At 49.1% G+C, this 27,608-nt stretch overlaps 1 protein-coding gene across 9 annotated transcripts in view; it reads right to left on the bottom strand.

The window, feature by feature from the left end:
• SNCAIP (synuclein alpha interacting protein) overlaps window positions 1-27,608 on the bottom strand; it is a 167,794-nt gene that overhangs the window by 22,468 nt on the left and 117,718 nt on the right. For all 9 annotated transcript variants that reach the window (XM_051844129.3, XM_070076039.2, XM_051844130.3 and 6 more), the window contains exons 4-7: window positions 18,195-19,066; window positions 16,208-16,387; window positions 9,126-9,239; window positions 984-1,109 (exon numbers count right to left, since the gene is read on the bottom strand). In XM_051844129.3, the coding sequence (XP_051700089.3) occupies window positions 984-1,109; window positions 9,126-9,239; window positions 16,208-16,387; window positions 18,195-19,066 (1,292 nt within the window). The remainder of the gene's footprint in view (window positions 1-983; window positions 1,110-9,125; window positions 9,240-16,207; window positions 16,388-18,194; window positions 19,067-27,608) is intronic.

The raw sequence follows: 27,608 nt of genomic DNA, 5'->3' as shown, positions 1-27,608 counted from the left end.
TGCCACTGGGTGGAAGAGTCAATCATGGCCCTGCCTCACCTGTCCAAGGCACAAGAGGATCAGGATCCAAGGCATCTCCCCCAGTTCTGGGGTTCTGAATGCATTTATGGGGCTCACGCCTACTCTAGAGAAAGAGGGAAGCCACAGCACTCCCTTGCCAGTCGACAGCTCCCCACTATGAAGGAGTCTTCTAACCCAGTCCTGAAAAATCTGTCCTGCTCTTTTCTTTTTTCATTAATTTTTTTTGGCACCTTATTTTTCAACCTGAGAGGTGGAGAGGCACAGAGAGAATCAGACAGATACTGAGCAAGAGAGAGAAAGCTTCCGTCCACTGGCTCACTTTCCAAGTGTCTGCAATGCCTGGCCTGGCCCGGCCCAGGCTGATGCTGGGAATTCAAGCTGGGTCTCCCCCTTGGATGTTGAGGACCCAAGTACTAGAGCCATGAGTGCTGCCCACCCTGGTGAGCAGCAGCAGGAAGCTGGGTGAGAAGTCAGCTGGGACCCCATCATGGGAGGTGGGCGTCCCACATCCAAGCTGAACCACTGTGCAGACACCAACCCATTTCTCATATGCCTGGGAAGGAGAGGCTGCTGCCACGGGCAGGGACGAGGGTCACTGGAGAGTTGCTGGACGAGGGTCACTGGAGAGATAGGGGCTATCACTGTGGCCGTGGTTTCCTTGCCATCTTGAGAACAGGAGGTCCTTAATGTGTGCGGCCCTCAGTGTCAGAGCGTTAGAGCTGCGTTGACAGGGCATGGCAAGTCCTTTCAACAGCCCTGGGCATGCAAGCAGCAACTCTTAGGGGTATTTATGGCAGTATTTGTGTGGATTGCTGGAAATACAAAGAGGTCAACACAGATCCTCACTGTCTGCTGTCATACAAAAGGTGACCGATTCCAGACATTCTCCTAGTGAACAAAACCTCCATTTTTGGTTTTAGTGTCTGATACGCTCCTTTCTGCAAAGCAGCAGGGCTGTGTACCTGTATGCAGCCCAGGAAGCCGTGCTGCGAGGCCACGTGAACAGCACTGTTGCCGTCCTGGTCCACTTCGTCCAGTGAGATGCCCTGCTCTTGCATAAACTGGAGGAGCCAGAGCAGAATCTTTTCCTACAAACAGAGAGACAGCTGAATTAACAGAGTATCTCTCAGGGAAGTCAGACCTTACGTAGACACAGAGGGAAACAACGCTGCAGCTTGTGGAGCTGGGCTAAAACCATGCTTCCCAGACGGAGAGAAACGTCCCCTTCGGAAGGAATTGAAGACGCGGGGCTCTCTAACGGAAACCACCGAGGGACCCCGTGGGATGTTCAGAGCAGTTACCTTGGAAACACCCATGTTTTACTTAGCGATCCTACAGATGGGAAAGCAGATTCGCACCAAGTTTGAATATCTCTTCCTCAAAGCCACGCAGCTAGACCGAGCCCAAGTGGGAACCAGAACCCAGGTATTTGAATTCAAAGGCTCCCAAGGCCACGTTTCAGCTACCATGTTACACAGCATGTAGGCTTCAAGAGTTTTTGTGGGGAGCAACTCGGACTAGACTAAGTTACTGGAATTAAGACTTATTCTATGCATCTGCTCTCCCACAATATGGCGCTGAGAAAGGACCAAACAACTTCTACGCAGCTGTCTCTCACCAACTTGACTGATGAGCTGCAGGAGCTGATCCTGCTCCTGATTGGAGGAGAGCAGCGTACTTGGCGTGTGGGTAGCAGAGTTGGGATTGGTGGAAGAGGACTATAAAAGGAGGAGAGAGACAACATGCACCAGGGAACATCTGAAGGAACACCTGTGCAGCCCCCAAGAGAGCCGGCCGGCGGTGTGCTGCTCCCCCGCGGAAGTGAGGAAAGTGGCAGGGGGAGCCACCCCTCCACGGAGGTGGAGGGGTCGGCAGCCAACCCGGGAAGGACCAGCAGCAAACCCAGGAAGGGCCGAGCAGACGAAAGAACAACGCAGGGTCCTGTGTCGTTCCTCCGCGAATGGGGGAGCGACAAGTTTTATCACACAACCTTGGGCTACTGGGATGACTAGCTTCTAGTTTCAAGGATAATTCTGAAAACATGCCCTCCTGAACCCTTACATCCCGCAGTCAACAAGCTTACAACAAGAGGCAGCATCTCAGCTTGTCAGGACAACCACACTGCAATGAAACCAGGACCCTCGTGATTGTTCCGACCAACTGTTGGTGGGGCTTTAGAGGTGACGTTTTCTGTTCTTCCATGTTAAAGCGAGGGCACCAAAAGCTCTGAACATAAACCGTTTGAGAGCAAAGTCATACAGCAGTATGTTTGTCATAATCTGTTTTTATTCCATCCACTGAGTGTTTTGTGGCATTTTCCTGTTATGCTTGGCCTTTGCAGAAAGCAGGGGGATGGGATTTCACTGTTTTAAAATAGAAGAATTAAATAAAAGTTAAAAAAAAATATGAGAGTGGTAAAAACAACAGCATGAAGTTTAGTGGGTGGAATGTGACATTTAAAAAGATGATCATGTGTTTGAAATAGCCTTGAACTTCTTTCTTCTTAGCCTTTTAAAGGATTTCTTTCCCAGTTATTTGCTCGGACTGGTCATGAACTTTTATACTTTTCTGGATTAAATTTGCCTTCATCTTCTGAACATGCCAACTACTCTGCCAAAGGAATGTTGGATGAAAACAGCCAGCTCCTTTCAAGTTTCCCCCTGATGCCGGGACACAGGACACTGTTTATGAAGGCATCCGAGACATCATGGGCGGACTGCACATTTGCACCACGCTTTTCTTCCAGATGAGTAAGACCCTTAAAGAGCAAGGAGAGAAAAAATGTAATCCATGTCTACAGTCTACCAAGAATGCACCCGGGAAACAGGGCGGGTGTTGGCTGCACAAGCAGACAGGCTGGCGGAAGGTGAACTCCTCAAAGGGCACTAGAGGAACAGGCGGGGCAGGGCCTGGAGCTGAGTTCAGAGCTGGCTGAGCAAACACAGACACGCTTCTCAGAAAGTTGGAGCTGGTGTCTGGGGCCACAGCAGGTGGATTTTTCACAGTGCATGAAGTAAAACCGTTTCCTTTATTTTTCCTAATTAGGCAGAGGAAAAATAACTGGATTACTTTATGGGAACAGATGGTTGCATGATGTGATCTGAACTCCTTAAAAATCTGGATGAGTGGAGGTGTCCGAGGACACAAGACAAAACCAACTGGTTTGGAGCCAATGGCTCAGATCGGCCGTGCCTGCACGGGGCCAGGGTGCTGAGCCTCTGTGGAGAACAATGGCACCATCTGCACGGCAGATTCTCTTCCGTGGGTCGTTTCCACGCTTGCGGTGACTTGGTTTGCTCTATGATCTTAAGTCATGAACTCCTAAAGCTGCAGAGCTGGAGAGGTTTCAGGAAGTCATCCAATGCAAACAGCCCCTTACTTTATAAATCAGAAAACTGAGCAGACAACTGCGTATTCTAGCCCGATACTCTAGAAACTTCTTTTGCTAGTAAGCAGAGCTCAGGGGAGTTCACAAGACTCAGAAGTATTTTACCTGTACCTTCTTGCCATGCAAATTTTCCTATCTTTCAGAAGCAACTAAATATTACAGTAGATATGTCTCTCTCTCCTGTACAAAACAAAAATGGCTTTTACTAAAACTCAGCCTTTGGACCTTTGGTGGTAGGGGGGTGGTAGGCAATGGGACCCAGCATTTCTTAAGAGCAGGAATGTTCTTGTTGTGAAAATCCAAGGAAAGCCTTGGGCCCTGGTCTTTGCAGGGGCTGAGCAACCTGGGAGAACAAGACATGTGAGGCCCGTGTGAGCCAGGAGTTGCCGGAGCTCAAGGGCTCGCCAGGACCTCAAGTTCACTTCTGTGCCCTGCGAAGGACAATTTACTTGAACAAAGAGATTTGTAGTTGGCCTGTCCCCTGAGATACTTTATGAAAACCCAAATCTTTCCTATCCTACTGACCAGAGAAGTCCTACCCACAGGGATTGGCTGGCTATGCACCTAGTCTTGATTAGAAGACCAACATCTAGGATTCCTGAGACAGCCATAGATGTCCAGAATCCACGGAGAACATGCCTGTGCCATGGAGTCGCACAGCTTAACAGTGGCTTGGCTGACAAATACCTTGCGAGGAGGACAGAATGGCTGTTTCCTGCAACTAAAGAGTCTTCATTAATGACTGGAGATACTTGCAATGGTGGCCCCTTCCTTCTTAGCCCTTTAGAGTCCTCCTTCCCTCCCTCCCTCCCTCCCTCCCTCCCTCCCTCCCTCCCTCCCTCCCTCTCTTTCTCACACACACACACATGTGTCTACAGAGACGCATTGTTAAGGAGGACTGTAACTTCAGACACTCATTTCCCTGTAAACACTGCTTTCAGCAACATCCAGTACAGCCCATGGAGTAGAAGGCCTTCTCCGCTTCACAGAACGCGTCTCCAACTCACATTCCATCATCTACCCATTCAGCTTTCATCTACCGACTGCAAAGTTCCTTAATGTACTACTTTTCTTTTCTGGGGATTTTTTTGATCTTTTGCAACCTGTTTTAAGGTTACATTTTATGTGTTCCTAAAACCAACAATAGTTGTTTAAAGGAACAATTAACACACATAATTTATGAGCTTTGCTGGACAAAGTCTAATGAAAAAGTTAATTAAAAAAGCATGTCACAGTTTTATTTCTGGTATCGTTACGATCACTGTAGTTTAAGGTACAATCGTAAGTTCTGAAGGAGTCAGCATTGTTTATGAACACAGATCACCAAATGTAATATACCATCAATTGTAAGATTGATTCCCGTTTCTGATATGTTAAAATGCTAAAAAAGCCGGCACCGCGGCTCACTAGGCTAATCCTCCGCCTTGCGGCGCCGGCACACCGGGTTCTAGTCCTGGTCGGGGCACCGGATTCTGTCCCGGTTGCCCCTCTTCCAGGCCAGCTCTCTGCTGTGGCCAGGGAGTGCAATGGAGGATGGCCCAGGTGCTTGGGCCCTGTACCCCATGGGAGACCAGGATAAGCACCTGGCTCCTGCCTTTGGATCAGCGCAGTGCGCCGGCCGCGGTGGCCATTGGAGGGTGAACCAATGGCAAAAGGAAGACCTTTCTCTCTGTCTCTCTCACTGTCCACTCTGCCTGTCAAAAAAAATATAAATAAATAAATTTTAAAAAATAAAAATGCTAAAAAAAAGGATGGGCAACAATTTCATAATGGCATTTATTGAAAGATAAACGTTGAATCCATAGATGGTAAAATATGGGGGGAAAGTACACTAAGAATTAAGTAGGTTAAGGCCTACATAATTCTTTGGAAAACTTTTTCTTATGGTGAAAAAAAGTAAATAATAATGGTAGCAACAAAAGCAAACAATGCAAGGGACTCAACAGTCACAGCAGCCAGCACTTACCCAGTGCCGACCACCAATGCTGTTTCCTCACTCAGTCTGAGGAAGCCTCTGTGGCTTCCATTTTCCAGATGAGGAAACTGAGCAAGGGAAAATTCCATTTCTTTCCTTTTTAAAAAAAATATTTATTCATTTGAGAGGCAGAGCTACAGAGAGAGGGGAGAGACAGAGAGAAAGGTCTTCCATCTGCTGGTTCACTCCCCAAATGGCCGCAACAGCCGGAGCTGGGCCTATCCCAAGTCAGGACCCAGGAGCTTCCTCTGGATCTCCATGTGGGTTCAGGGGCCCAAGCACTTGGGCCATCTTCCACTGCTTTCTTTCCCAGGCCAGAAGCAAAGAGCTGGATCGGAAGAGGAGCAGCCAGGACAGGAACCAGTGCCCATACGGGATGCTAGTGCCGCAGGTAGAGGCTTAGCCTACTATGCCACAGCACTGGCCATTTTCTTCTTTGTTAAAATGGATGTATCCAAGGCCACCGAGCTGGTATAAATGGTAGAGCCAGGACTAAAACCCAGACAGCCTGAGTTGGGAACCAACACTCTTCATGACTCTTGTTTGGTGTCTTCCGAGCATGGATCCCGCAACTGCTCATCCCCCTGGAGCCCTGACTCACTGAAGGACACACTGCCCGTGTGCCCCTGGGGAAAGGAACTCACAGCCAACCGCCTGTCCTTCTGCGGGTTGCTGAGCTCACGTTGGTTATGCTTTTCCAAGAGCAGCACTCACAGAGCAGAGGGTGCTCATGCGATTCAAACATCTTTCTGTTTTGCTTTCATCCATGATCACAGCACTATCACACTGCTTATTTAGTTCTGCCCCTTCAGAGGGAAACAAAAAATCAGGGCATCTTTCTTCCTCTGAGAGTAAACCGTGGAAAAAAAGCAACAGCACGGCCCATGGAAGCACGCCAGCTGCTGCTCATGACCTTTTGCCAACCACTACGCCTCTTCCTTCGAAGGTGCTTTAAAGAATCTGCATCAAGGCGGAACGCACACAGTGCAGCCAAAGGTGCTTTTGGCAAATGCTCAGCACTACAACACGAGTCATTTCTGCACACGACGTCCTTGACCAAAAGTCACGTGAACACATCGGAAATGAAGGGGATCACAGGCCTGATGCTGAAAGTCACACGGAGCCCACTGGGTCCGCGCTGGGACTGATGCCCCGAGCTGCTCAGGGTGGGAAGCTTCGCTGGGAGAGCCAGGCTGACAGCATCCGAACCTTCATTCTGGAATAAAGCAGCCCCGGAGACACAGGTAGCAGCCTGGAATGGAGAGGACTCTGCCGTGACATTCCTCCACTGGGACAGTAAAACAGGCTTTGCCAAGACACCCCTGCTTGGTCCAGAGTCTCCCCGAGGCGCTCACCTTCCTGCTCCGTGTGGCTGGTTCTGCAGGGTACAATCAGGCAATGAAATAATTGCACCCTCTGAGACGCTGCGTGTCAAGATGGGGAAAATCAATTCCCATCACGCAAAGATCTGTCACTGCAGGAGGTCACTAAAAACTGCTAGCGACCCTGCGGTACCGCGGTCTTTAAAGGCAATTTTTACAGGAAAAAGGACACAAATTGGGAGTGCCGTGGAGCCCATTCTGAAAGAATCTATAGGCAGGGCAAAGGGCAGCTAAAATACACCCAGGGAGGTGTTTTCCTCCGTGCTCCTCTTCTCAGAGCTGTTGACTGAGGAAACAAACCAGAATCTGCTCAAGTGCCCGCCTGGTGCAGAAAAACAGGCATGTGCTGAATCCATTAGGAACCCCTTCAATAACAGTCTTCCTTCTGAAAATATTAGCCTTGTCGCGGCTCCAAGTCCAGCCTCTCAGCAGGTGATCTGCTGCAGGAGCGTCCGTGCAGAAGGTGCCGGGCAGGCTCCGCTGCTCCGAGGGGCTTCCCCGTCCTGCCCCAGGGTGGTGGGCTGCTCTCCTGGGGCCAGGAGGACCCCTCCCTCCAGGCTGTATTTGCAATCGTTACCAACACACCTCAGCCTGAAATACCATCTGCAGGGCTGATACCAGCATGAAGCAAATGCCTGATACGGTCTTCCAACAGGTCAGCAATTTCCGTATCTTCCTCCACTCCAGCCAAGGGAGCTGCACTATGCCCCTGCCAGTGCCCCCTAAAAAAGTGATTTCTTTTGTTCTCTCTCACAGCTCCAGAGTTATGAGAAACCCACTGTGAGAGCCGAATAAGGAGACAGGCGCAGACACGTGGCGTTCGTTTGCGGAGAGAAAGCAAGCGTGAGCCCGACTGTCTACTGCCCTGTCGTCCTGGGGCAGCTCTACCCAAAGTGCTGGCAGCCTTTCCGCTGAGGCTGGAATTCCTCAAGAAGCTGCACACAAGCACAAGGAATCGGGGACACGGAATGATTATTCGGATGACTTGAGAGGAAAATTCCATTTTTGTACCAGAAAGGAATTACGAAGATTAGCCCTGATCAAATTCTTCTGGCCTTTGGAAATGCTGTTCTCCACTTCTCTGACGGTTTAAGCAAAATAAAGTCATCCTTGGTGAAGTTCTGTGCTCACTACTGCTGAATGCGTTTAGAACATTGTTGATGGAGACTTGCAGTATGACCCACAAAGAAAACAGAGACCTTCTAATGATTCCCACTGAACAGCGTTGCACATTTCAAATGCTCTCCTTGCTGTTTTCTGTGCAAATTATCTACACAGGGAAGCATGGGAGGGCCGCAGAACAGAACCTGGCCTTGAAGTCGGACCATCTGAGTTGCAATCAAGTCTCCTGCTCCTGCTACACTTCCTTCTGTTTCTTCCTCTACAGACGAGGACGAAAACAAGATCTCATAGAGGGTCAATGAACGACTCTACGAGCTGCCATGAGTCGCATGGAAGCCACACTGCACATTGTTTTTTGGCCTTGGGGTTGTCAAACTCGAGAAGGGGCCATCGCTTGTTGACCATACCACAATTTACTGCCACTGGGAACATTTACGAAGCCAAAGTGGATATGGTTATATGCATGAGAAGCAGTTTTCTTTGCCACAAATATGATTAAATCTATTTTAATACAGTGCTGACTTGATTATTTTTTGAGACCGAGACCGGCACTCCATGTTCCAGTTTTATTTTAAGGATAACTTACACGCATCCCCGATGTTTCCTCACCCCATCCACCACGCTGTGATCTGTGCATACCAATGACGAACACTCGGGGGTCCTGAAGGAGAAGCTGTGACCCGAGTCAGCTAGTTTGCAAGGTAGCTCATCTTAGAGTCAGATGTCTTTGATTAATGTCTTACACAGATGTTCTTTTTAACTTTGGCTTAAATGAAATACATTACTTTCCCTCTTGATAAACATGAATTGTGTTTACTGTGGAGAACTTAAAAGTACTGAAAAGTATAAAACAAAGAAAAGCCACTAGTAATTCCACCTTGAGTGAAGATTACCATAAACGTGTTCTGCCATAGTTTTCTCTGCTCTTATGTTCTATTTCTCTAGAAAATCCAAAGTTATTCTATGTTCGAGGAACAGTTTGAATTTCATATCACGTAACTGACAGTTCTCATAAGATTTTATCATACGCATCCAGCTTCATTATTTACTCATTATCCCATCTTGGGATATTTAGTTTGTTCAAAACGTTTCGTCATGACAAAAAAAAAGCCACAAAAAAATCACTGATTATGAATTCTTAGACCTACTTTTAAGAATTTCTTATGGATTCTGGCGGACCAATAATCAAAAGAGGAGTGTTACAGGGAAGCAACGACAGGGGGCTCCGCCCGCGTACCTGGCCATAGCAGCCCGCGTAATGGATGAGGCTGGGGAAGTCCCTGGAACAACTCAGCTCTGCGATGGCTTCCGTCTCACTCACCATCCAGCGCACACACTCCAGCTGGCCGTTCTAGATGCACAGAAAGAAAGGGAGAGAGAAGTCAAGGTAATTCAAGTTTGAAAAACACCTCAGAGATGGCAACTTCACCAAGGGAAGACATCACATATTATAACCATGATTTCTGGTCCTATCTCTAAATCAACTGCAAAATTTTTACTTAAACACAAGTTCCTAATTTCTCTTTTCTTTTTTTTTACATCAGAACCTCCTCAGCAGGTTTTCATAATTTTAATGTTAAAGTAACTTTATTGAGGCATAATTTGCACCCTATAAATATACTCCTTTTAAGTGTATAATCTGATGAATTTTGACAAATACATGTATTCTAGTAGCTACAATTTCTATTTATTTATTTATTTATTTATTTTTGACAGGCAGAGTGGACAGTGAGAGACAGAGACAGAGAGAAAGGTCTTCCTTTGCCGTTGGTTCACCCTCCAATGGCCACCGTGGCCGGCGCGCTGTAGCCGGCGCACCGCACTGATCCTATGGCAGGAGCCAGGTGCTTCTCCTGGTCTCCCATGGGGTGCAGGGCCCAAGCACTTGGGCCATCCTCCACTGCACTCCCAGGCCACAGCAGAGAGCTGGCCTGGAAGAGGGGCAACCAGGACAGAATCCGGTGCCCCGACCGGAACTAGAACCTGGTGTGCCGGCGCCGCAAGGCGGAGGATTAGCCTAGTGAGCCGCGGCGCCGGCCGCTACAATTTCAATTTAGACACAGGCCATTTCCATCAGCCCAGAAGATCCTGTAGTGTTCACTGGCGGTCATTCCCTCAGACACTGCTCGGGACACCTGCATCCCACAACAGAGTGCCTGGATCTGAGTCCTGGCTCTACTTCCAATTCCAGCTTCCTGCTGATGTACAGGGTACTTGGGCCCCTGCCACCCACATGAGAGATCCACGGGTTCTGGGCTCCTAACATTGGCATGGCACAGCCCTGGCAGCTGTGGGCATTTGGAGAATGAGCCAGCAGATGGAAGATCTCTTCCTCTGTCTTTTGAAAAATAAGTATGAATTTTAAAAAAACTAAACTTCTCCTCCATCTGTAAACCATTACTAAGTATGTACTCTCTGGCACGGTGAGCGTTTCAAAAAGTGATGAAGACAGGTGAGCAGACACAGCAGAGTCCACACACGCTGTGGGGGGCTTCCCTCCCACTCACTGACTAGTGCGTACGTATAACCTAAGGATTAACACCCAGACACAGCCTCTGAAGCAGAACGAAATCTTTATCGCTTAAAAGATGCGGATGATGCCTCTTCCTCTCTGATAATTTCTCATGTGTGAAACAGCAGGGGGAGACAGTGAAACCTCATGACGCTATGTGAAGGTTCAATGAGATAAAGCACGTACACTTAGTACACACGCAACAGAGCCTCCTTCTACTGATCCGGGCACACGGAGCTTCTCCCAGCACCTCCCGCAGACAATGGAGACACGGAGGTGCCGACCTGCTGTGCTCAGCGTGGGCTTCCAGTACGGGAGAAAACAGCTAGCGTGGGCTTGCAGCCAGCGAAGGTTTCCTTACGGGTAGCACTGTGCTAGCACAATGGGATCTGTTCTCTATTTTTAGAATCCTAACACTTAACCATGTTCTCAAGGGAAAAAGTCTATTCTAAAAGCAAGACAGAGGGGGCAATCTGCCCACTCTTTCTCTTCTCCTATGTGGACAATGGGATTTCTTTTCTTTTCAAGACTTAATCATTTACTTGAAAGGCAGTTAGAGAGAGAGAGAGGGGGGGGGGGGGAGACAGAGATACACGATCTTCCATCCACTGGTTCACTCTCCAGATAGTTGCAATGGCCAGAGCTGAGCCAGGCTGACGCCAGGAGCCAGGAGCTTCACCCAGGTCTCCCACATGGGTGGCAGGGGCCCAAACACTTAGGCCATCTTCTGCTACTTTTCCCAGGCCATTAACAGGGAGCTGGATTGGAAGTGAAGCAGCTGGAACACAAACCAGAGCCCAGATGTGATGCTACCACTGTAGGCATTAGCTTAACCCAGTGTGCTACAACACCAGCCCTGACAATGGGATTTCAAGTGGGAACTCACCACTGTTCCCATACAAATGTTCTGCTGGCGCTATTTGCTGAAACAGCTTCCAGTGCCCCAGTCCCCTTTCGACACTCCCCTTCTGTGCCATGGGGGAGGTTGGTCTGCACGGGCTGGCTCCTGGCTGCTTGGCTCCTGGCTTGGTTTGGCTGGTGGATAGCAGTGCCAAGAGCTCAGAAAACAAGAGTGAGGTTGAGGTCCTTCTGCTCCTGGCTCCCTGCATGGGGCTGCCATGGGAGATCAGTCCTTCCATCAGTCAAGGTCAAAAACCAGTCAGTCCTTTTTTTAAAAAAAGTTTATTTATTTGAAAAGCAGAAGGGGAGAGGAGAGGGGGGAGGGGAGAGAGAGAGAGAGAACCTCCACCTCCTGGTTTACCCCACAAATGCTCACATCTCCTGCTGCCTCACAGGGTGGTCACTAGCAGGAAGCTGGATTGGAAGCAAAGCAACCTCAAGCACTCTGATACGGGATGTGGCGTCCTAAGTGGCGGCTTAACCCGCTGCACCACGAAGCCTGCTCCCAGCCAAGCCCTCTCTATCTCAGGCTCCTACAGCTGCTCTTTCCCTGGCCTCCTGAGGCTCAGGGGGTGGGAATGGTGTCCTGGCTGTGACTGACCCCAGGGTGTCACATTTTCCTTAGTGGACTCTCTCCACTCTACCCACTCTTTTATGCCTAATGCCTTCAGTACAGACTCTGCAACCTTCACAGTTCAAGCAGGCCAAGCATTTCCTAACAGAATTAAAAAAACAAACAAGCAAAAACAAAATCGCTATACCATGTCCTCCATTTCTTCCAAATAAGGAAAGGAAGGGGGACCATACTGATCGTCTGTGAGGCGAGATGGTTTATATATTTGATTATTTACACAGAACTCATTTCTGATTATAGTCACTTCAGCCTTCTCCTTTTCTGTCAGTCTTTAAAGGTTCATCTTTTTTACATCTTTTCAGAGAACCAAATTTGGTTTTGTTGTTTTCTTTATTTTTCTATTCTCTATCAGATTTATTTCGATTCAAATTTTACTATTTCCCTCATTCCTCAGGTGCACAGTTAGGTGATCTGAGAGCTTTCTTCTTCCTCCTCTTTGCCTTCCTCCTTTTTAACACAGGCATTTACAGCTGGAAGTAGTCCACTAAGCACTGCTTTGGTTGTCACCTATGATTCATCTCCAAATGTTCTCTAATTTCCCTTGTGATTTCTTCTTTGACAGATAATTTTGGAGTGTGTTAATCTTGCATATTTGTGACTATCCCAAATTTCCTCCTGTTACTAACTTTTGATTGCTTTCTTTTTTTTTTTCTTTTTTTTTTTTTTTTACAGGCAGAGTGGACAGTGAGAGAGAGAGAGAGAGAGAGAGAAAAGTCTTCCTTTGCCGTTGGTTCACCCTCCAATGGCCACCGTGGCCGGTGCGCTGCAGCCGGCGCACTGCACTAATCCGAAGGCAGGAGCCAGGTACTTACCCTGGTCTCCCATGCGGGTGCAGGACCCAAGCACTTGTGCCATCCTCCACTGCACTCCCGGGCCACAGCAGAGAGCTGGCCTGGAAGAGGGGCAACCAGGACAGAATCTGGCACCCCGACCGGGACTAGAACCCGGTGTGCCGGCGCTGCAAGGCGGAGGAGGATTAGCCTGTTGAGCCGCGGCGCCGGCCTTGATTGCTTTCTATTACAGATGAAGGACCTAACTGTATTTCAATCCTTTTAAATTTGAGACTTGGTTTTATAGCATGTGCACTTGACAAAGTTGTGTAGTGTGCTGTCTTTGGGCAGAGTGTTCTGCGAGATGTATTAGGCTGAGTTAGTCAGGGAGGCAACAGTTAAAACAAACAACATGCTGTGACAAAGGGAGGAGGAAACTGGATCACCAGCAGGAGCTTGAAATCAGCATCACCTGCTCCAAATACGCACACCAGGAAAACCAACCCAGTTACTGCCTTTTAGCAGGAGATCTTTGCCTGCCAAATCTCTAGCCGGGGTCACTGAATGCGTGTTACAGAAGAATGTCAGTGAGGGTCTGTGTCTGCAGTCATGTCATCACCAGCAGCGGCCTGGGCCTTTGGGCTTCATTAGGAGGACCGAATGAGAAACGAAACGAGAATTAAGGCTATTTCAATCCAAGTCTGTTTGGCTCCCCACATAATTTCTCCTGCTGATCCCGTTTTAGGAAACACACTACCCTCACCCTGCAGAAACGTCTCCTTCCAATTACTTTGCTTAATCGTTTCCAAAGGGCACTCAATAAAGCCCTGAACTCCCACAGCACCTAATCCTGGGTTCCCAGAAAGCACACGATGCAATCTGCAGGAGTCGGGGAGAGGTTCCTAAGCCCTGGTTGGACTTCAGAACACCCTTTCCCGGGGAATGAGTTCATCTGAGAGCCTCTCTCTGACTCTGCTTCCCATCAGCCAGGCCTAGGGTGCAAGCAGCTCCTGCCCTTCTGGACCAAGTGCGCGTCTGCAGTGGCAGCAGGGCTGTCGGCACAGTGTTTTATGAGGTGAAACAGCACCAGTAGGCTCCTGGTGTTCAAAACCAGGTCCTCCAACAGAACAATGACGACTCCTTAGGACTCACTCAGGTTCATCAACGTCCATCACACATGCTGAACGGACTGACGCAGGAAACACATCAGGACAGAGGGTGGTACTTGTTGTAACATAATGGTATTTACTGCTTTTGCAAATTCTACATTAAATAAAGGAATAGAAGAACATGTCCATTTCCCCATTCATTGCTCGGAAGCAAAACATAAAAATCTGAGACCCCAAATCTGTAAGAGCGTTTGAGTCTTATGGGTTTGATATATGTTCTTTCATTCAGATACAAAAATTAATTTCTATGTCAGCTTGCATACTGACTGTGTAGTGGTGATCCTGTGTTGACTGGGGGAGCTTCGGGATGAATTAAGGCTTAGTATGCACAGATACTGCAGAAGCTGCCGATTCCGAGGGCTGGCTATGTGACCGCTGTTTCTTTTGTACCTTCCTACGCAGAGATGATTAATCTATCAAAACAAGCACTAGGGCACACACATTTTTAAAAAGTTTTTATCCAACTAGATAGTTAGGAGATAAACAATTCATCACTGGTCATGAAAAGCAAGAACTGTATTTTATAAACACTAAGGCATCCAGGTCAATGTCAGTGTTCACTGATGTCAGAAAAATCCCATTCATCACTGTTGCAAGGCCACTGATGGCCACACCCAACCCTGTCCTACCACAGGACTGACGTCCTGAGTCTGCATTACTGATAACTGTCTTAGCCACCAGGCTACAAGCTCCTGTAGAAAAGGGTCTATGTTGGCCGGCGCCCCGGCTCACTAGGCTAATCCTCTGCCTTGCGGCGCCGGCACACCGGCTTCTAGTCCCAGTCGGGGCACCGGATTCTGTCCCGGTTGTCCCTCTTCCAGGCCAGCTCTCTGCTGTGGCCAGGGAGTGCAGTGGAGGATGGCCCAAGTCCTTGGGCCCTGCACCCCATGGGAGACCAGGAGAAGCACCTGGCTCCTGGCTCCTGCCATCGGATCAGCGCGGTGCGCCGGCCACAGTGCATCAGCCGTGGCGGCCATTGGAGGGTGAACCAACGGCAAAGGAAGACCTTTCTCTCTGTGTCTCTCTCTCTCTCACTGTCCACTCTGCCTGTCAAAAAAAAAAAAAATAAAAAAGGGGCGGGGAGGGGACTATGTCCTACTCACATCCGCATGCTGTCCCCTACACAGTAGCTGGTGCTGGACACACAGTTGAGCTCAGTCACACTGAATTTTGACCTCACATTTGATTCCTGGTTCTTCAGGATGGCTGCCTGCACTGTAGCTCTAAACTTGATGTAAGATTCACAAGCAGAGGAAAACAACGTCCACCAACATCATCACTTTCCTGTTTTATAAAATGATTAGCTTCTGCACCATTGTGGAAGCTCTACCTTGCCACTGAGCCAAGATTTAAAAAAGGAAACTTTTTAAACATATAGAACTTTACTGACTGGTGAACAAATTAAAGATATAAAATTCAGCCGCGCATATAAGATATATTAGGGTTCAGATAGCAACTGATTGCTTTTCAGATGTAACATGTTTTCTCACAAATTCACAAGCAGAGTTCTTTAACCAGCAAGTTTCCCCAGTTTCAACATAATCCCATCTATAAAAATTATGATCACACAGCTTGTAGAAGGCACACCTTTTATGTCAAGCAAAACAGCAATGTAGAAGCACCAGATGTATTCTATTTCCCTGAACGTCACTTCTGGCTTTTTAATAAAGATGACTGAATTCTGCATTTATTTGCCAAAGATCTTAAAAGTAATCTTGGTTTAACAGCTAACCTCCCCGTGATGTGCTAGATGTTAGAGGCACTCCCTCCAGGACCATGAGCCGCACTGCCACGTCCGTGTGCGTGCAGGTTTTAGGTTTTAACCAGAGGTTAGCACTGATGTGTGCAGTTGTTGACAGCAAACCGTGTTCCCCGAGAGCTAAACTCAAAAGCGACACTCAAACTTCGCACAAGTGACACTGAGGACGTTACAGCTTGGGATGGGATCTGTCAAAAGCCCACTTTATCAGCTCAAAAGCTGCAGTGCCTATAACCCTTCCAGTGCGCCTTTCCCTCGCTCAGTCTTCTCATATCAGGGAAAAGACCAAACAGAACCAGGTGTGGGTGAGAATCCAAATCATAGCCATGCTGAGGACGAGAACCCCCCTGACCACTCTCCCGCTTCTTTCTTAGCCGATTTAGATCTGACCTCGTTGGACAGTAAACTGGAGTACAGTCTCCAAACCTCAAAGCACCAGTGATGCGGGAGACCCACGCTCACTTGCTGTATGTGTGATACAGCGCCCCCCCCCCTTCCTACCCTGAAGCTCCCGAGGACCCCTGGGAAGCAGCAGGGCAGCTCTCGGCGGCAGAGTGCCCAGTCCCCATGCTCACCTTGATGGCCAGGCCCGCGGGGGTCAGCTTGCCCGCGTTGCGCTCATTGAGGCCGTCTTCCCCCATGAGGGAGGTGAGGTGCTGCAGGCACTCGGCGTGGCCCTGCGAGGCGGCGATGTGCAGCAGGTTGTTCCCGTTCTCGTCGTGAATCTTGTCCAGGTTGTCTGCGGCGAGGTGTGGCTGGCGAAGAGCGAGATGAGAAAACTGAGGACCAGATGCCGCGGGCACCGGGCAGAAGACATGGGCCGTGCGGGCGGCACGGGTACCTGGCAAGTCAGAGTTGCCTGCTGTTTGCTGGTAGGACACGTTTTAGGTCATGAGTTCCCGTGAGACTGCTCCTCACGTCAGACCCGGCACCAGGGCAGGGCCGGTGAGCTGGCTGGCTTTGCAACCAAGTGCAATGACATTAATTGGCAGGCTTCTTGTCTGTCTCCTCTACGTCTGGACAAAGTCCTTGAGGGCTGGGGCTGGGTTTCTTTCTTTTTTTTTTTTTTTTTTCAACAGGCAGAGTGGACAGTGAGAGAGAGACAGAGAGAAAGGTCTTCCTTTGCCATTGGTTCACCCTCCAATGGCCACCGCAGCCGGTGTGCTACGGCCAGCACAGTGTGCTGATCCGAAGGCAGGAGCCAGGTGCTTCTCCTGGTCTCCCATGGGGTGCAGGGCCCAAGCACTTGGGCCATCCTCCACTGCACTCCCTGGCCACAGCAGAGAGCTGGCCTGGAAGAAGGGCAACCGGGACAGAATCTGGCGCCCCGACTGGGACTAGAACCCGGTGTGCCGGCGCCGCAAGGTGGAGGATTAGCCTATTGAGCTGCGGTGCTGGCCTAGGGGCTGGGTTTCATTCCCCACTGCAGGTGTTAAGCTGGCCAGGAACTGCAGAGCTGGCTGGACTGCAGACTACAAAACGCCTGCTTCTACTTGCGCTGTGGTGGGCACCTGGGACACAGCCCCTCCCCGCAACTCTGAGGCAACTGGAGGCTCCCTGGCCTTTGGTTTTCTCACCTCTAGTGAAGTCAGGTCCCATGGGTGTGACAGGTGGACAGCAATGGGGTGTGAATGGAGGGGTTAACACTCAGGAAACAGGGAAACAGGGCAAGGACCAAAGAGAGTGAGAGGGGAGGGGCTGGGACAATGGAAAAAGACTTTTTCAGGAGAAAGAAAAATGATTTGGTAAAGTTGTTCAGTCATATTGCCCTATTACAAGACCACTTGTTTTTACAGACCAAGCACGCTGTACTTAATCTCTGTACGGCTTACACTCAGCAGAATCCCACTGCCAAGGTGCCATGATTCTCCTGAATGAGACTCTGATTAGCATCCCAGTGTGTGCCCGGGCTCGCTGCTGTTTGATCCAAGTCTGGAAGCAGCTAAGGGACGATGTAGGTACATCAATGCTGTCTCAGTTTGGGAGCCTAAGCGGAAAAGATTTTTTCGGACACCAACGTCTAGAATCCTTGGGGGAGCCTCTCTAGAAGAGGAGACCTGGAACTGAGTGACAAATCCCTGGGGGTCAGCAGGCAGGCCAGCTGTGGGGTGAGCCTCTATCTGCAGACACTCCTCAAACACCCCGGTCCACCTCTTCTGCACAGTGGCCAGGATCAAACAGAAGAGGCTCTGTTCACGTATCTGGCAGGTCCACCACCAGCGAGGAACTGACATCCCCCAAACAGTGAGAGCATTCAGGACCACCTGAGAAACAAGATCGTGCTGGCTCTGGGTTGTTTTTGTCTTAGATTAAGAGCCTTTACTCCAGCAGAATTCATGCAAAGTTGAGATGAAACAACACTCCTCTGTAACTAATTGCTTTCCCCTATTAACCTCCAGACTTCTTATTTAAAAATGCAATGGGACACATCTCTCACCCAAAGCAAGCCACAGATTAAGCAAGAAGCCAAACAGCTGCACCATCAGTCCGTTCCTAACAAGCGGAGCTGATAAAGACAGTCTTGAGATCAGGAAGGCGCTTGCCACGCGAGCGGCTACTCACCAGGAGCGAGATCTGCCCTTCTCTGACAATGTTCAGGATGCTCTTGACTTTCTTCTGGTGCTCAGTCTTCTCCTCGGGGCCCTGGCAAGTGGGCCAGCTCACGCCGTTGACCTGCTCCTCCAGCGTGGCTTCTGCGGCCGAGCACGGCAGGCGGAAGGCCCGGAGCTGGCAGTCGGGCAGTGCCTTCTCGGCCTTTCCGCCATGTGGTTCTGCGAAGGCCTTGTTTGGGAAGTCTCTGCTCTGGGTCTCAGGCTCATACGCAGAGACACAAGAAACCAGAGCGGGCGCGCTCTCAGATTCTTCCGGGCCCAGCTTGTGCTGATCGCGGATGGCAGTGGATGCTTTTCTCAGGTGAGGGCTTTTCACGGGAGACAGGACACAGAAGGGCGTTGTGGTGGGTGGTGGGTTCTCGGCACCTCCTGCACAGCAGGCTTTGCCGGTGGCGAGGCCGTTGATGGTCGTGCATAAACCCAAAATCCTTTTGTCTGAAGCCACCTTGCTGAAAGAGGCAAGCTGTTGGTTGGACTTGATGTAAGGCACATCCAGGATCTCATCCATGTCGAGGTCATAGTGCTCCAGCTCGCCCAGCGCCGGGCTGGGCTCCGAGCCCTTCCCAGGCAGGCCCCCGACTCCCTCTTCGGGGCCCAGCTCCTCAGGCTGGGGGCCTGCATCAGAATCACCCCCTTTCTGGAGGTCCCCCTTCTGGTTCTTTTGATCATCGCTTTCATTGCTGTCCAGGGTCTCCGGCTGGTGTTTCAGTGGGGAAACCCGTTTCACCGGGCGGAACTTGCTATATACATCGGCGATCCCGGTGGGCTTCTGTGTGTTGGTAATAAGAGTTGAGACGCCACAATTCCAGCCAGAGCCAGAAACTGTTCATGGAAAGGTTAAAAGGGGACACCATTAAACTGGAATGCCAAACACACCTTGACCGTGCATGCAGAACCTCTACTCAAGGGAGGTTCAAGTTCAGCCCCTGTGTAGGGGCCTGGCTTTGAGAGCACATACTTCCAACAATTCATTCATCCTTTCTCCTGCTAAAGGCAGGAGAAAGTTCTGACATTGGTGACTCAAAGTAGGAGTGGGCACGTGTGGCACGGCAGCTTCAGCCGCTGCTCGGGATGCCTGCACCCCATATTGGATGCCTGGTTCCGTCCCCAGCCTCTCTGCTTCTGATCCAGGGTCCTGCTGGGAGGCCTGAGGGACAGTAGATAATGGTTCAAGTATGGGAGTCCCTGTGGCTCACACAGGTGACCTGGATGGAGTTCTTGGATAGCATCTTTGGTCCAGCCTTGGCAGTTGCGGGCATTTGGGGAGCAAACAGCAGATGGAAGATTTCTCTATCGTTCTACTTTTCAAACAAATTAATCTTTAAAATTTAATTAGTAGTGCGGCTGGTGCTGTGGTACAGCGGATTAACGCCCTAGCCTGAAGTGCCAGCATCCCATATGGGCGCTGGTTCAAGACCTGGCTGCTCCACTTCTGATCCAGCTCTCTGCTATGGCCTGGGAAAGCAGTAGAAGATGGCCCAAGTCCTTGGGCCCCTGCACCCGCATGGGAGACCGGGAGGAGACTCCTGGCTCCTGGCTTTGGATCAGCACAGCTCCGGCCACTGCGGCCAACTGGGGAGTGAACCATTGAATGGAAGACCTCCCCCCACCCCCGCCTCTCTGCCTCTCCTCTTTCTGTGAAACCCTGACTTTCAAATAAAATAAATAAATCTCTCTTTTTTTTTTTTTTTTTGACAGGCAGAGTGGACAGTGAGAGAGACAGAAAGGTCTTCCTTTACCGTTGGTTCACCCTCCAATGGTTGCTGCAGCTGGCGCGCTGCGGCTGGTGCACCGCGCTGATCCGAAGCCGGGAGCCAGGTACTTTTCCTGGTCTCCCATGTGGGTGCAGGGCTCAAGGACCCCGGGCCATCCTCCACTGCATTCCCGGGCCACAGCAGAGAGCTGGCCTGGAAGAGGGGCAACCGGGACAGAATCCGGCGCCCCGACCGGGACTAGAACCCGCTGTGCCGGCGCCACAGGCAGAGGGATTAGCCTATTGAGCTGCAGCGCCGGCAAAATAAATAAATCTTAAAAATTTTAATTAGTAGTAGTAATAACGGTAAAAGCAGACATACATTTAGGATCTATATTCCGGGCAGGATTTCATCATGTGCTACCACTTTGGAAAATAGGAGTAGAGGTAGGATTCTCTGTATTAATCCACACTGATTTAGGGAGAAAAGAGAGGTGTGCACACTCATCCACACAGCCATCCTTGTCTAGGCACCCTGGTCAGCCACCACACAGGGGTTTTTGTTTCGTTTCGTTTTGGCGCATGGCTCAGCAACACAATGCACTAAAGGCATCCTCTTTAAGATTTAATGCTGCCCTGCACTGTTGGGAAAGCCGGAAACACCAGGAGAACACACTGGGGAAGGGAGGATGGGACAGGCAGCATTGTGTGCTGCTGCTTTCTCTGCAAAGTTTAGATAAAGATCAAGTGTTGTTTGCTTGAGATGGAGAGGGAAGTGAGACAGTCAGACACACGTGGAAGAGAAAGAATCACCACTCTCCCAGTTGGTGTCACAGGAGAGGGCCCCCGGCCCCTGGGCCACTCCTCTGACCCAGGACCCTACTTTATGGGCTTCTACTCCCTGCTACTTCCTTTGCTTCATTCCCCACCACCGGGCTGGATTTCAGAGCATGGCCTCCAGTGGGCCCTCTGGTCCCTCTCCCCTCTCTGGTGCAGCAGCAGGTGGGACATGTTCACCAACACACGTGTACTTGTGTGTTCTTTGCTATGGGGGCTCACAGAAAGAAGAGAAGAACACACCAAGGGTATGTATGTACTCAGGTCTACAACTTCTGCACAGGCCCAGGCCACGAGTGACTCTTGGGTTGAAAGTGCACCTTATTAAAGTCCCCTAAATTTAGGCGGCTGGTCACTCTCCTTCCTGCTAGGATGTGTGCTTGGGATTCAGAGAAGTTCTGGAATCAAGCTGGGGTCGTCGGCTGTGGACCTGAATGCTATGTAACTCTCAATGAGTTCTTTCTCCCAGAGGGACTAACTTTGGCCTGGGGTTCCAGAGGGTCTGCACTATGGGGGCCACCACCAAGGCCTTTCAGAGTTTAGAAAGGGACTACTGTGACCTGTGCAGTGAGGGCTCATTCCCTGCAGTAAGCAACGTGTACGGGAATGCTTCGGAAGGTAGCAGGCATGTGGATGGTGGCAGGTCACACTCCTCTTCCCTCCTGTCGACTCTGATTCACACAGTGCCTGGCACAGAGCAATCAACAAATGCTAGAATGCGAGTTTCAATCTCACTTAGCATGGCACTTTCAATCTTTTTTTTTTTTTAAAGATTTATTTATTTATTTGAAAGTCAGAGTTACACAGAGAGAGGACAGGCAGAGAGAGAGAGAGAGAGAGGTCTTCCATCCGCTGGTTCACTCCCCAGATGGCCGCAACGGCTGGAGCTGTGCCGATCCAAAGCCAGGAGCCAAGGGCTTCTTCCAGGACTCCTATGAAGGTGCAGGGGCCCAAGGACTTGGGGCATTTTCTACTGCTTTCCCAGGCTACAGCAGAGATCTGGATCAGAAGTGGAGCAGCCGGGTCTCAAACCAGTGCCCATATGGGATGCCGGCGTTTCAGGCCAGGGCGTTAACCTGGTGTGACACAGCACCGGCCCCGCACTTTCAATCTTTGAAAAATCACAAAGAACATCCTTCTGGGGGATCCTCATCCTAATTTCACAGGGGATGGAAGTCCTGCTAGCAAACTCAGAGGAGTGAGAACCGCTAGTAAGAGCAAACATTTCTGAGGTTTTTCATAAAGTCTAAACATGCAAAGGCAAAAACAACTAATTCCTGTTGTCCCCTTAGAGATTCAGAAGTGTCCTAACTTTTCTATGTCCTTTTCTCTAAGATGTGAAACTATGAAAAATTAACGTCTGCCAGTAAGTTCTGCCAAGCTTTTTTCCCTGCCTTTTAAGAACACATGATTACTTACTTAAAACAGCAGAGAGATAGTGGACATAGAGTTTATAAGGCACAAATATGCTTCAACTGTATTCATCAGCTTTCTGCAAAACTTTATAGTGAGGAAAACATTTTATATTCACGGATGTTTGAAGAACGTATTTATTAGGTCTGGTATTTGCTAATATCTTGCCAATTACCTTGATTTCTTTGGAACTTCTAGAAAATGTGCATCTCGGAATGTAATAAAAAATTTAAGGCCACATAACTTAGTGGGTCAATACAATGAGAGCATTGTACCCATGTATTTATGTATTGTATCAGGTCATGGGTTCAAAGGGCTACCCTTTCATGTTGGCTTTATTTACATGTGAAATTTTTTCCAAGTGATACAGGGAAATGGATACCATATGTTTCCCAGCTGTTCTGTTCTGACAGGAGCCATTAAGAACGTTCTATGGAGATGAATTCTGTCTGAGTCTTAGCAAAACACTTCTCTGCACAGAAGGGCCTAGAGACTGAAGAGGGAGCATCAACTTTTAGGCTTGCTGCCCTTCCCTTACTCAAACCCATGACTTTTTTTTTTCAGGCTAAGGGTGAAATCTGGGCTTTCTAGTCTGTGTCTTAACTGCCAAGACAAAAATCCCAGTCATGAAAAATGGGTTATTTAATGGGCGTTCGTGGGACTGCTCCAACTTATTGCTCTATCATATACTTGGATGAGAAGAAGGGCAATTTTATGCCAAACACAAAAGACATCATTTGATTAGTTTGTTTCTCTTAAGCTGGACACAAAGATATATTTTTATATATATATATATATATTTTTTTTTTTTTGACAGGCAGAGTTAGTGAGAGAGAGAGAGAGACAAAGGTCTTCCTTTTTCCATTGGTTCACCCCCCAAATGGCCGCTACAGCCGGCACGCTGCGCCAATCCAAAGCCAGGAGCCAGGTGCTTCCTCCTGGTCTCCCATGGGGGTGCAGGGGCCCAAGCACTTGGGCCATCCTCCACTGCCCTCCTGGGCCACAGCAGAGAGTTGGACTGGAAGAGGAGCAACCAGGAAAGCAACGGCGCCCCAACCAGGACTAGAACCCGGTGTGCTGGCGCCGCAGGCAGAGGATTAGCCTAGTGAGCCATGGCGCTGGCCAACAAAAAGATATTTTAAGCACAACATCAAAAAAGAGACAGACTCACCCAATTTTCACTTCCAATTCTGTACATCTATTCAAAATTTCACCCACAATACTGCTCACCCCAATGCCATAATCACTTTCTTATCACATGTGGAAACAAGTTCAGACTAAGTACAGTTGCTAAGACAACTTTAAGGGGTTGGTGCCATGGTGCAGTAGGTCAATCCTCCGTCTGTAGCACTGGCATCCCATATGGGCACCAGTTCTAGTCTTCCAATTCAGCTCTCTGCTAATGGCCTGGGGAAGCAGTAGAAAATGCCCAAGCCCTTGGGCCTCTGCACCCGCATGGGAGACCTGGAAGAAGCTCCTGGCTTCAGATCAGCACAGCTCCGGCCGTTGCAGCTATCTGGGGAGTGAACCAATGGAAGGAAGACCTTTCTCTCTGTCTCTCCCTCTCACTGTCTGTAACTCTACCTCTCAAATAAATAAAAATAAACAAAAATCTTTAAAGAAAAAAGACAACTTTAAGGTTAATTTATTTTCTGGAAACTGCAAATAAATTCCTCACATGTAAATCAAAATCTAAATAATTGAAAAGTTTCATCTCTTTTAGACTTTCACAATCTCCATGAAAATGGAGGTTTTTATGTCATTTATCTTCCCCTCAAAGTAGCCAGAAAATTGCTTTATAGAAGTAGATTCTTAATGGCTTTTTGGTTGAATAGCTTTATTTTTAACATGATACAAAAATAAACATGGTTAATGTGCCTTAAACCTGCCTACCTGATTGTGTCACGAAATTGTCTAAAATGGTCAGCAGCTAAATGGGCATGACTTTGATGCTGATTAATGGGCCAGAAGGGTCTCTCCACATCAGGTGGGCACTCAGAATGTCTCTGAGCTTCAGTAAACTATTTCCAATGGCCTGCTGACCAAGCGCATCCAGGCACTGATTTATTCAACAACCACTTACTGTAGGCCTGGGATGGGCAAGGACTTGAGACAGGCATCCTGTTGCAGTCCAGAGGCTTTCTCTCTCTCTCCACCTTTGCCTGGTCCTCCTGTCTCCCCCTCCTCAGCCAACACACACACACACACACACATACGCACACACATTCACATCCTTGTCCCTCCCTCCCTCCCCCCTCTCCACTCCTCTTCTCTAGACACCGTCCAGTGCTCCTGGCCTCGATCATGCATGGCCATTTACACGCCCTCCCAAGCAATTTATCTCCAAGGCATCACTAACTGCTCTCTTTCCCTGACCTCTGTCCCATACCTCTCAAGTACTAAGCCGTCCTGCATCTTTATCAACTATGTCCTCTTAAACCCTGGGCCTCACTGCACTGACTGAGCCACACTGGACCCTCTCCCACAGCCTTGCAGGAGTCTCCCTGCTTCTCCTGAGTTCTCTCTCCCTGAACTTTTCGCAAGTGACACTCGTTTTCTATGTACCACAAAGCTTCTTTTAAAAACAAACATGTTTGAAAGATGTTTCAGAAAAATACGGCTAACTAACAATACAAGGATACTTCAAAAAGTTCATGGAAAATGGGATGAAAAGCTATTTTGGTGAGAAAAGTCTTAAGATCCGTGTAAAGCTTTTTCACACTACACATTTTCCATGAACTTTTTTGGAGACTCCTTGTGTAAGTGGTCCACAAGTAAAGCAAAAATACCATAGGTAGATCTTGGGCAGAACATGTGCTGTAGAAACGGTATCTAAATCGCTCAGCTTTAGGAAGCCCTGGCTTTTAGAATAAGAGTTAAGTTACTTAGCATGGTGTGCAGCAGTCTTATTCATCTTCTCATGTCGGTATTTGTCATTCCAGAATCGCTCATTTCCCCTTGCACTGGCACTGCTAAGTTAACCGTAGACCCCATATTCTTCCTTCTGCTGCTCCCGCCCTTGGCTGGCTCTCCTGTCCCTGCAATGCCCCTGCAGGCATCCTGCATAGAGGAATGCACTGGGATGTCACTTCCTGGTACACCTTTGATGTCCCAGAGAGCAGCTGCTCCTGGCTTGTCAGTACCCGGGCAACAGCTGCACCTGGCTACAGCTGGGCGACCTGCAAGTTCTGTGCTAACAATTCTCTCATGCATCTGCCTCACCTTCTCTTCTAGGAGTTCCTCAAGCGCAAACGTTGTCCAAACCCTACTTGTGTTGACAGCCAGCCCTCTAACCAGCAGCTCAAAGACATGGGGGCTCGGTGGCTGCACCTTTCAGTGAGCAAATGAATCGAGTGGAAGGGAGGGGACATGGGAGAAAGGAAGGGGTCCACCAGACCAGAGACGCAGAGTACAGTGAGTAAACGCAAGCCGTGCCACGATGAGTCATTCCTGCCTCACTTTGGGCACTGAGTATTTCATAAAGACGGCCTTAGTAAGGTCATGAAGACAGCCTCCATACCGAAGCACGCCCATCGATTTCCTACAGCAAGTTCTAAGCCTCAGTTTCCCAATCTGTACAGCGAAGGGGTTACAAAATCCAAAGGCCTAGACCTGACCCACCCCTCAACTTCTCTGGCTGAATGGAATCTCTACAAAGAGCAGGGCTCTCTCTCCAAGTGACTCACTATGAGACACTGTAATTCCTCACAACTTATCATGAGGCCACGCTGAATGCTGACTTGAGCAATTCCAGCTCTGGGGCCTGATAAATTAGTATTTTCTTGGGGGAGATAATGGACAGTTTGCTGTTGCCATGGAGGACACAGTTTTTAAGGCTAAACATCAGTGCTGGCTCCTAAAATGCCTACTTATTTTACTTCTAAATATGGAGTTAATGTTTTCTTATTAGAAAACTAACTTGAGCTCTCAAGAGCAGAAATGTCTGAACAGCCAGACAGTGCTTCCCTGGTGTTGTCAAAGCTAGGGGAACTCCATTTTCCATGAGGAACATGCAGTCAGCTTCAGCTACAATCATCTGAGGTCTATGTAACCGGGCACTGCCGTCTTACGACAGCAGCAAGGAGGGAACGGGGTCCACGTGAGGACCCCTCTGTGCTCCCCTTAGAGATCAGACTGCACCTGCCCTGCATCAAGACAGGGCGAGGTGAGCTCTGCACTTGCAGGGCTGTGTCAGGGCACTGTGTTGGGACCAGCAAAGGGACGTGAGAGGAATCCATGTTTCTGGAGTGCTCCCACAGGCTGGCTTGCTCACCCCTCTTATCAGTGCCACAGACCCTGTACGGAGGGAACTGTGAGGCCAACAGGGAACTACAGAGGTCTTTATTCATATAAAAATGACAGCCAATAGTCCATTCACATTAAGGATGTCAAAACACTGTGGACAAGATTCATCGATTTGCATTAGAAACCTCTCTAAGTGGCTACTGATGCCAAGCAGCCCATTTTGAACACGTCAAATCATTCTGACATAACACTGTTATTATAAGTAATAATACACAATAATATGATAGTACAATGTTTTATTACCCCCAGCACTGCCTGCAGTTGTCAAGACCCGCCCATCTGACCCAGCACCCTATGTGCACCCATTCCTTTGTTCTATGGTGAGATCCTCAAGCCCTATTACCCTGCATAGAGAAGATACTTCTACACCAAAGAGGAGTATTCTATCACGAAATCAGACTCAATATTTTGACAGCTTTAAACCTTCGGGCTTCAGAAGTACAGTTTCCATGGGGTAGAAACTGGTGAGCCTGAGGGAAGTACACGGTTTCAGAATTACTCTGTCATTTCCAAAGTATGCTGACCTTCAATCTGACACCGGCAAAACCTCGCACGCGGATTAAACTTCGTGTTCATTCCAGGCCCGTTCACTGGGCACCCTTTCCTTCTTTCTCGCTCTGTGTGGAGCTGCACTGAGAGACACAGCCAGGGCCAGTGCAGGGGCTCAGCGGCAGAGCCATGCAGCAGCAGGGCCCCCTTGCTCTGGTGCTGCAGGCACGACTTTCCAGTTCTCCTGCAGGTGGCGCTGTTTTACAGTGTAGACTCCTGGCAAGGACAAAGAACCGGGAGCCGGGCTCTGCGGTGAGAGAAAGCTGGAGGCTCAAGGAACAAGGCGTGGGAAGCTGGATGATCCCCACTTCTGCTCCCCGGCTCCCTCCAATTCACGGCCCCTGACGTGCCTGTTTATTCTGTTTCTAAATATGGAGTGTGGGTCCATGTTAGAAAGGACAAAGAGGAAAGGGGGGTGTCTTTAGGGTACAAGAATGCTCAGTACTTCTGTCTTTTTTGCTAATGGTTAAATGAATTTTCTTTTGTATAAGAAGCAGAGTGGGGATACTGTGAAACCTGGTCTGCTCTTGAGGGCTGCACTGGAAGCTCTCGAGGGAGCGGAGCTGG

The sequence above is a fragment of the Oryctolagus cuniculus genome, chromosome 6 (genome assembly GCF_051225735.1).
Source record: "Oryctolagus cuniculus isolate XC-2025 breed Fujian yellow rabbit chromosome 6, ASM5122573v1, whole genome shotgun sequence".
Lineage (NCBI taxonomy): Eukaryota > Metazoa > Chordata > Mammalia > Lagomorpha > Leporidae > Oryctolagus > Oryctolagus cuniculus.
Note: the sequence above shows the minus strand (reverse complement) of the source record. Positions and strands in the feature narration are given on the sequence as shown.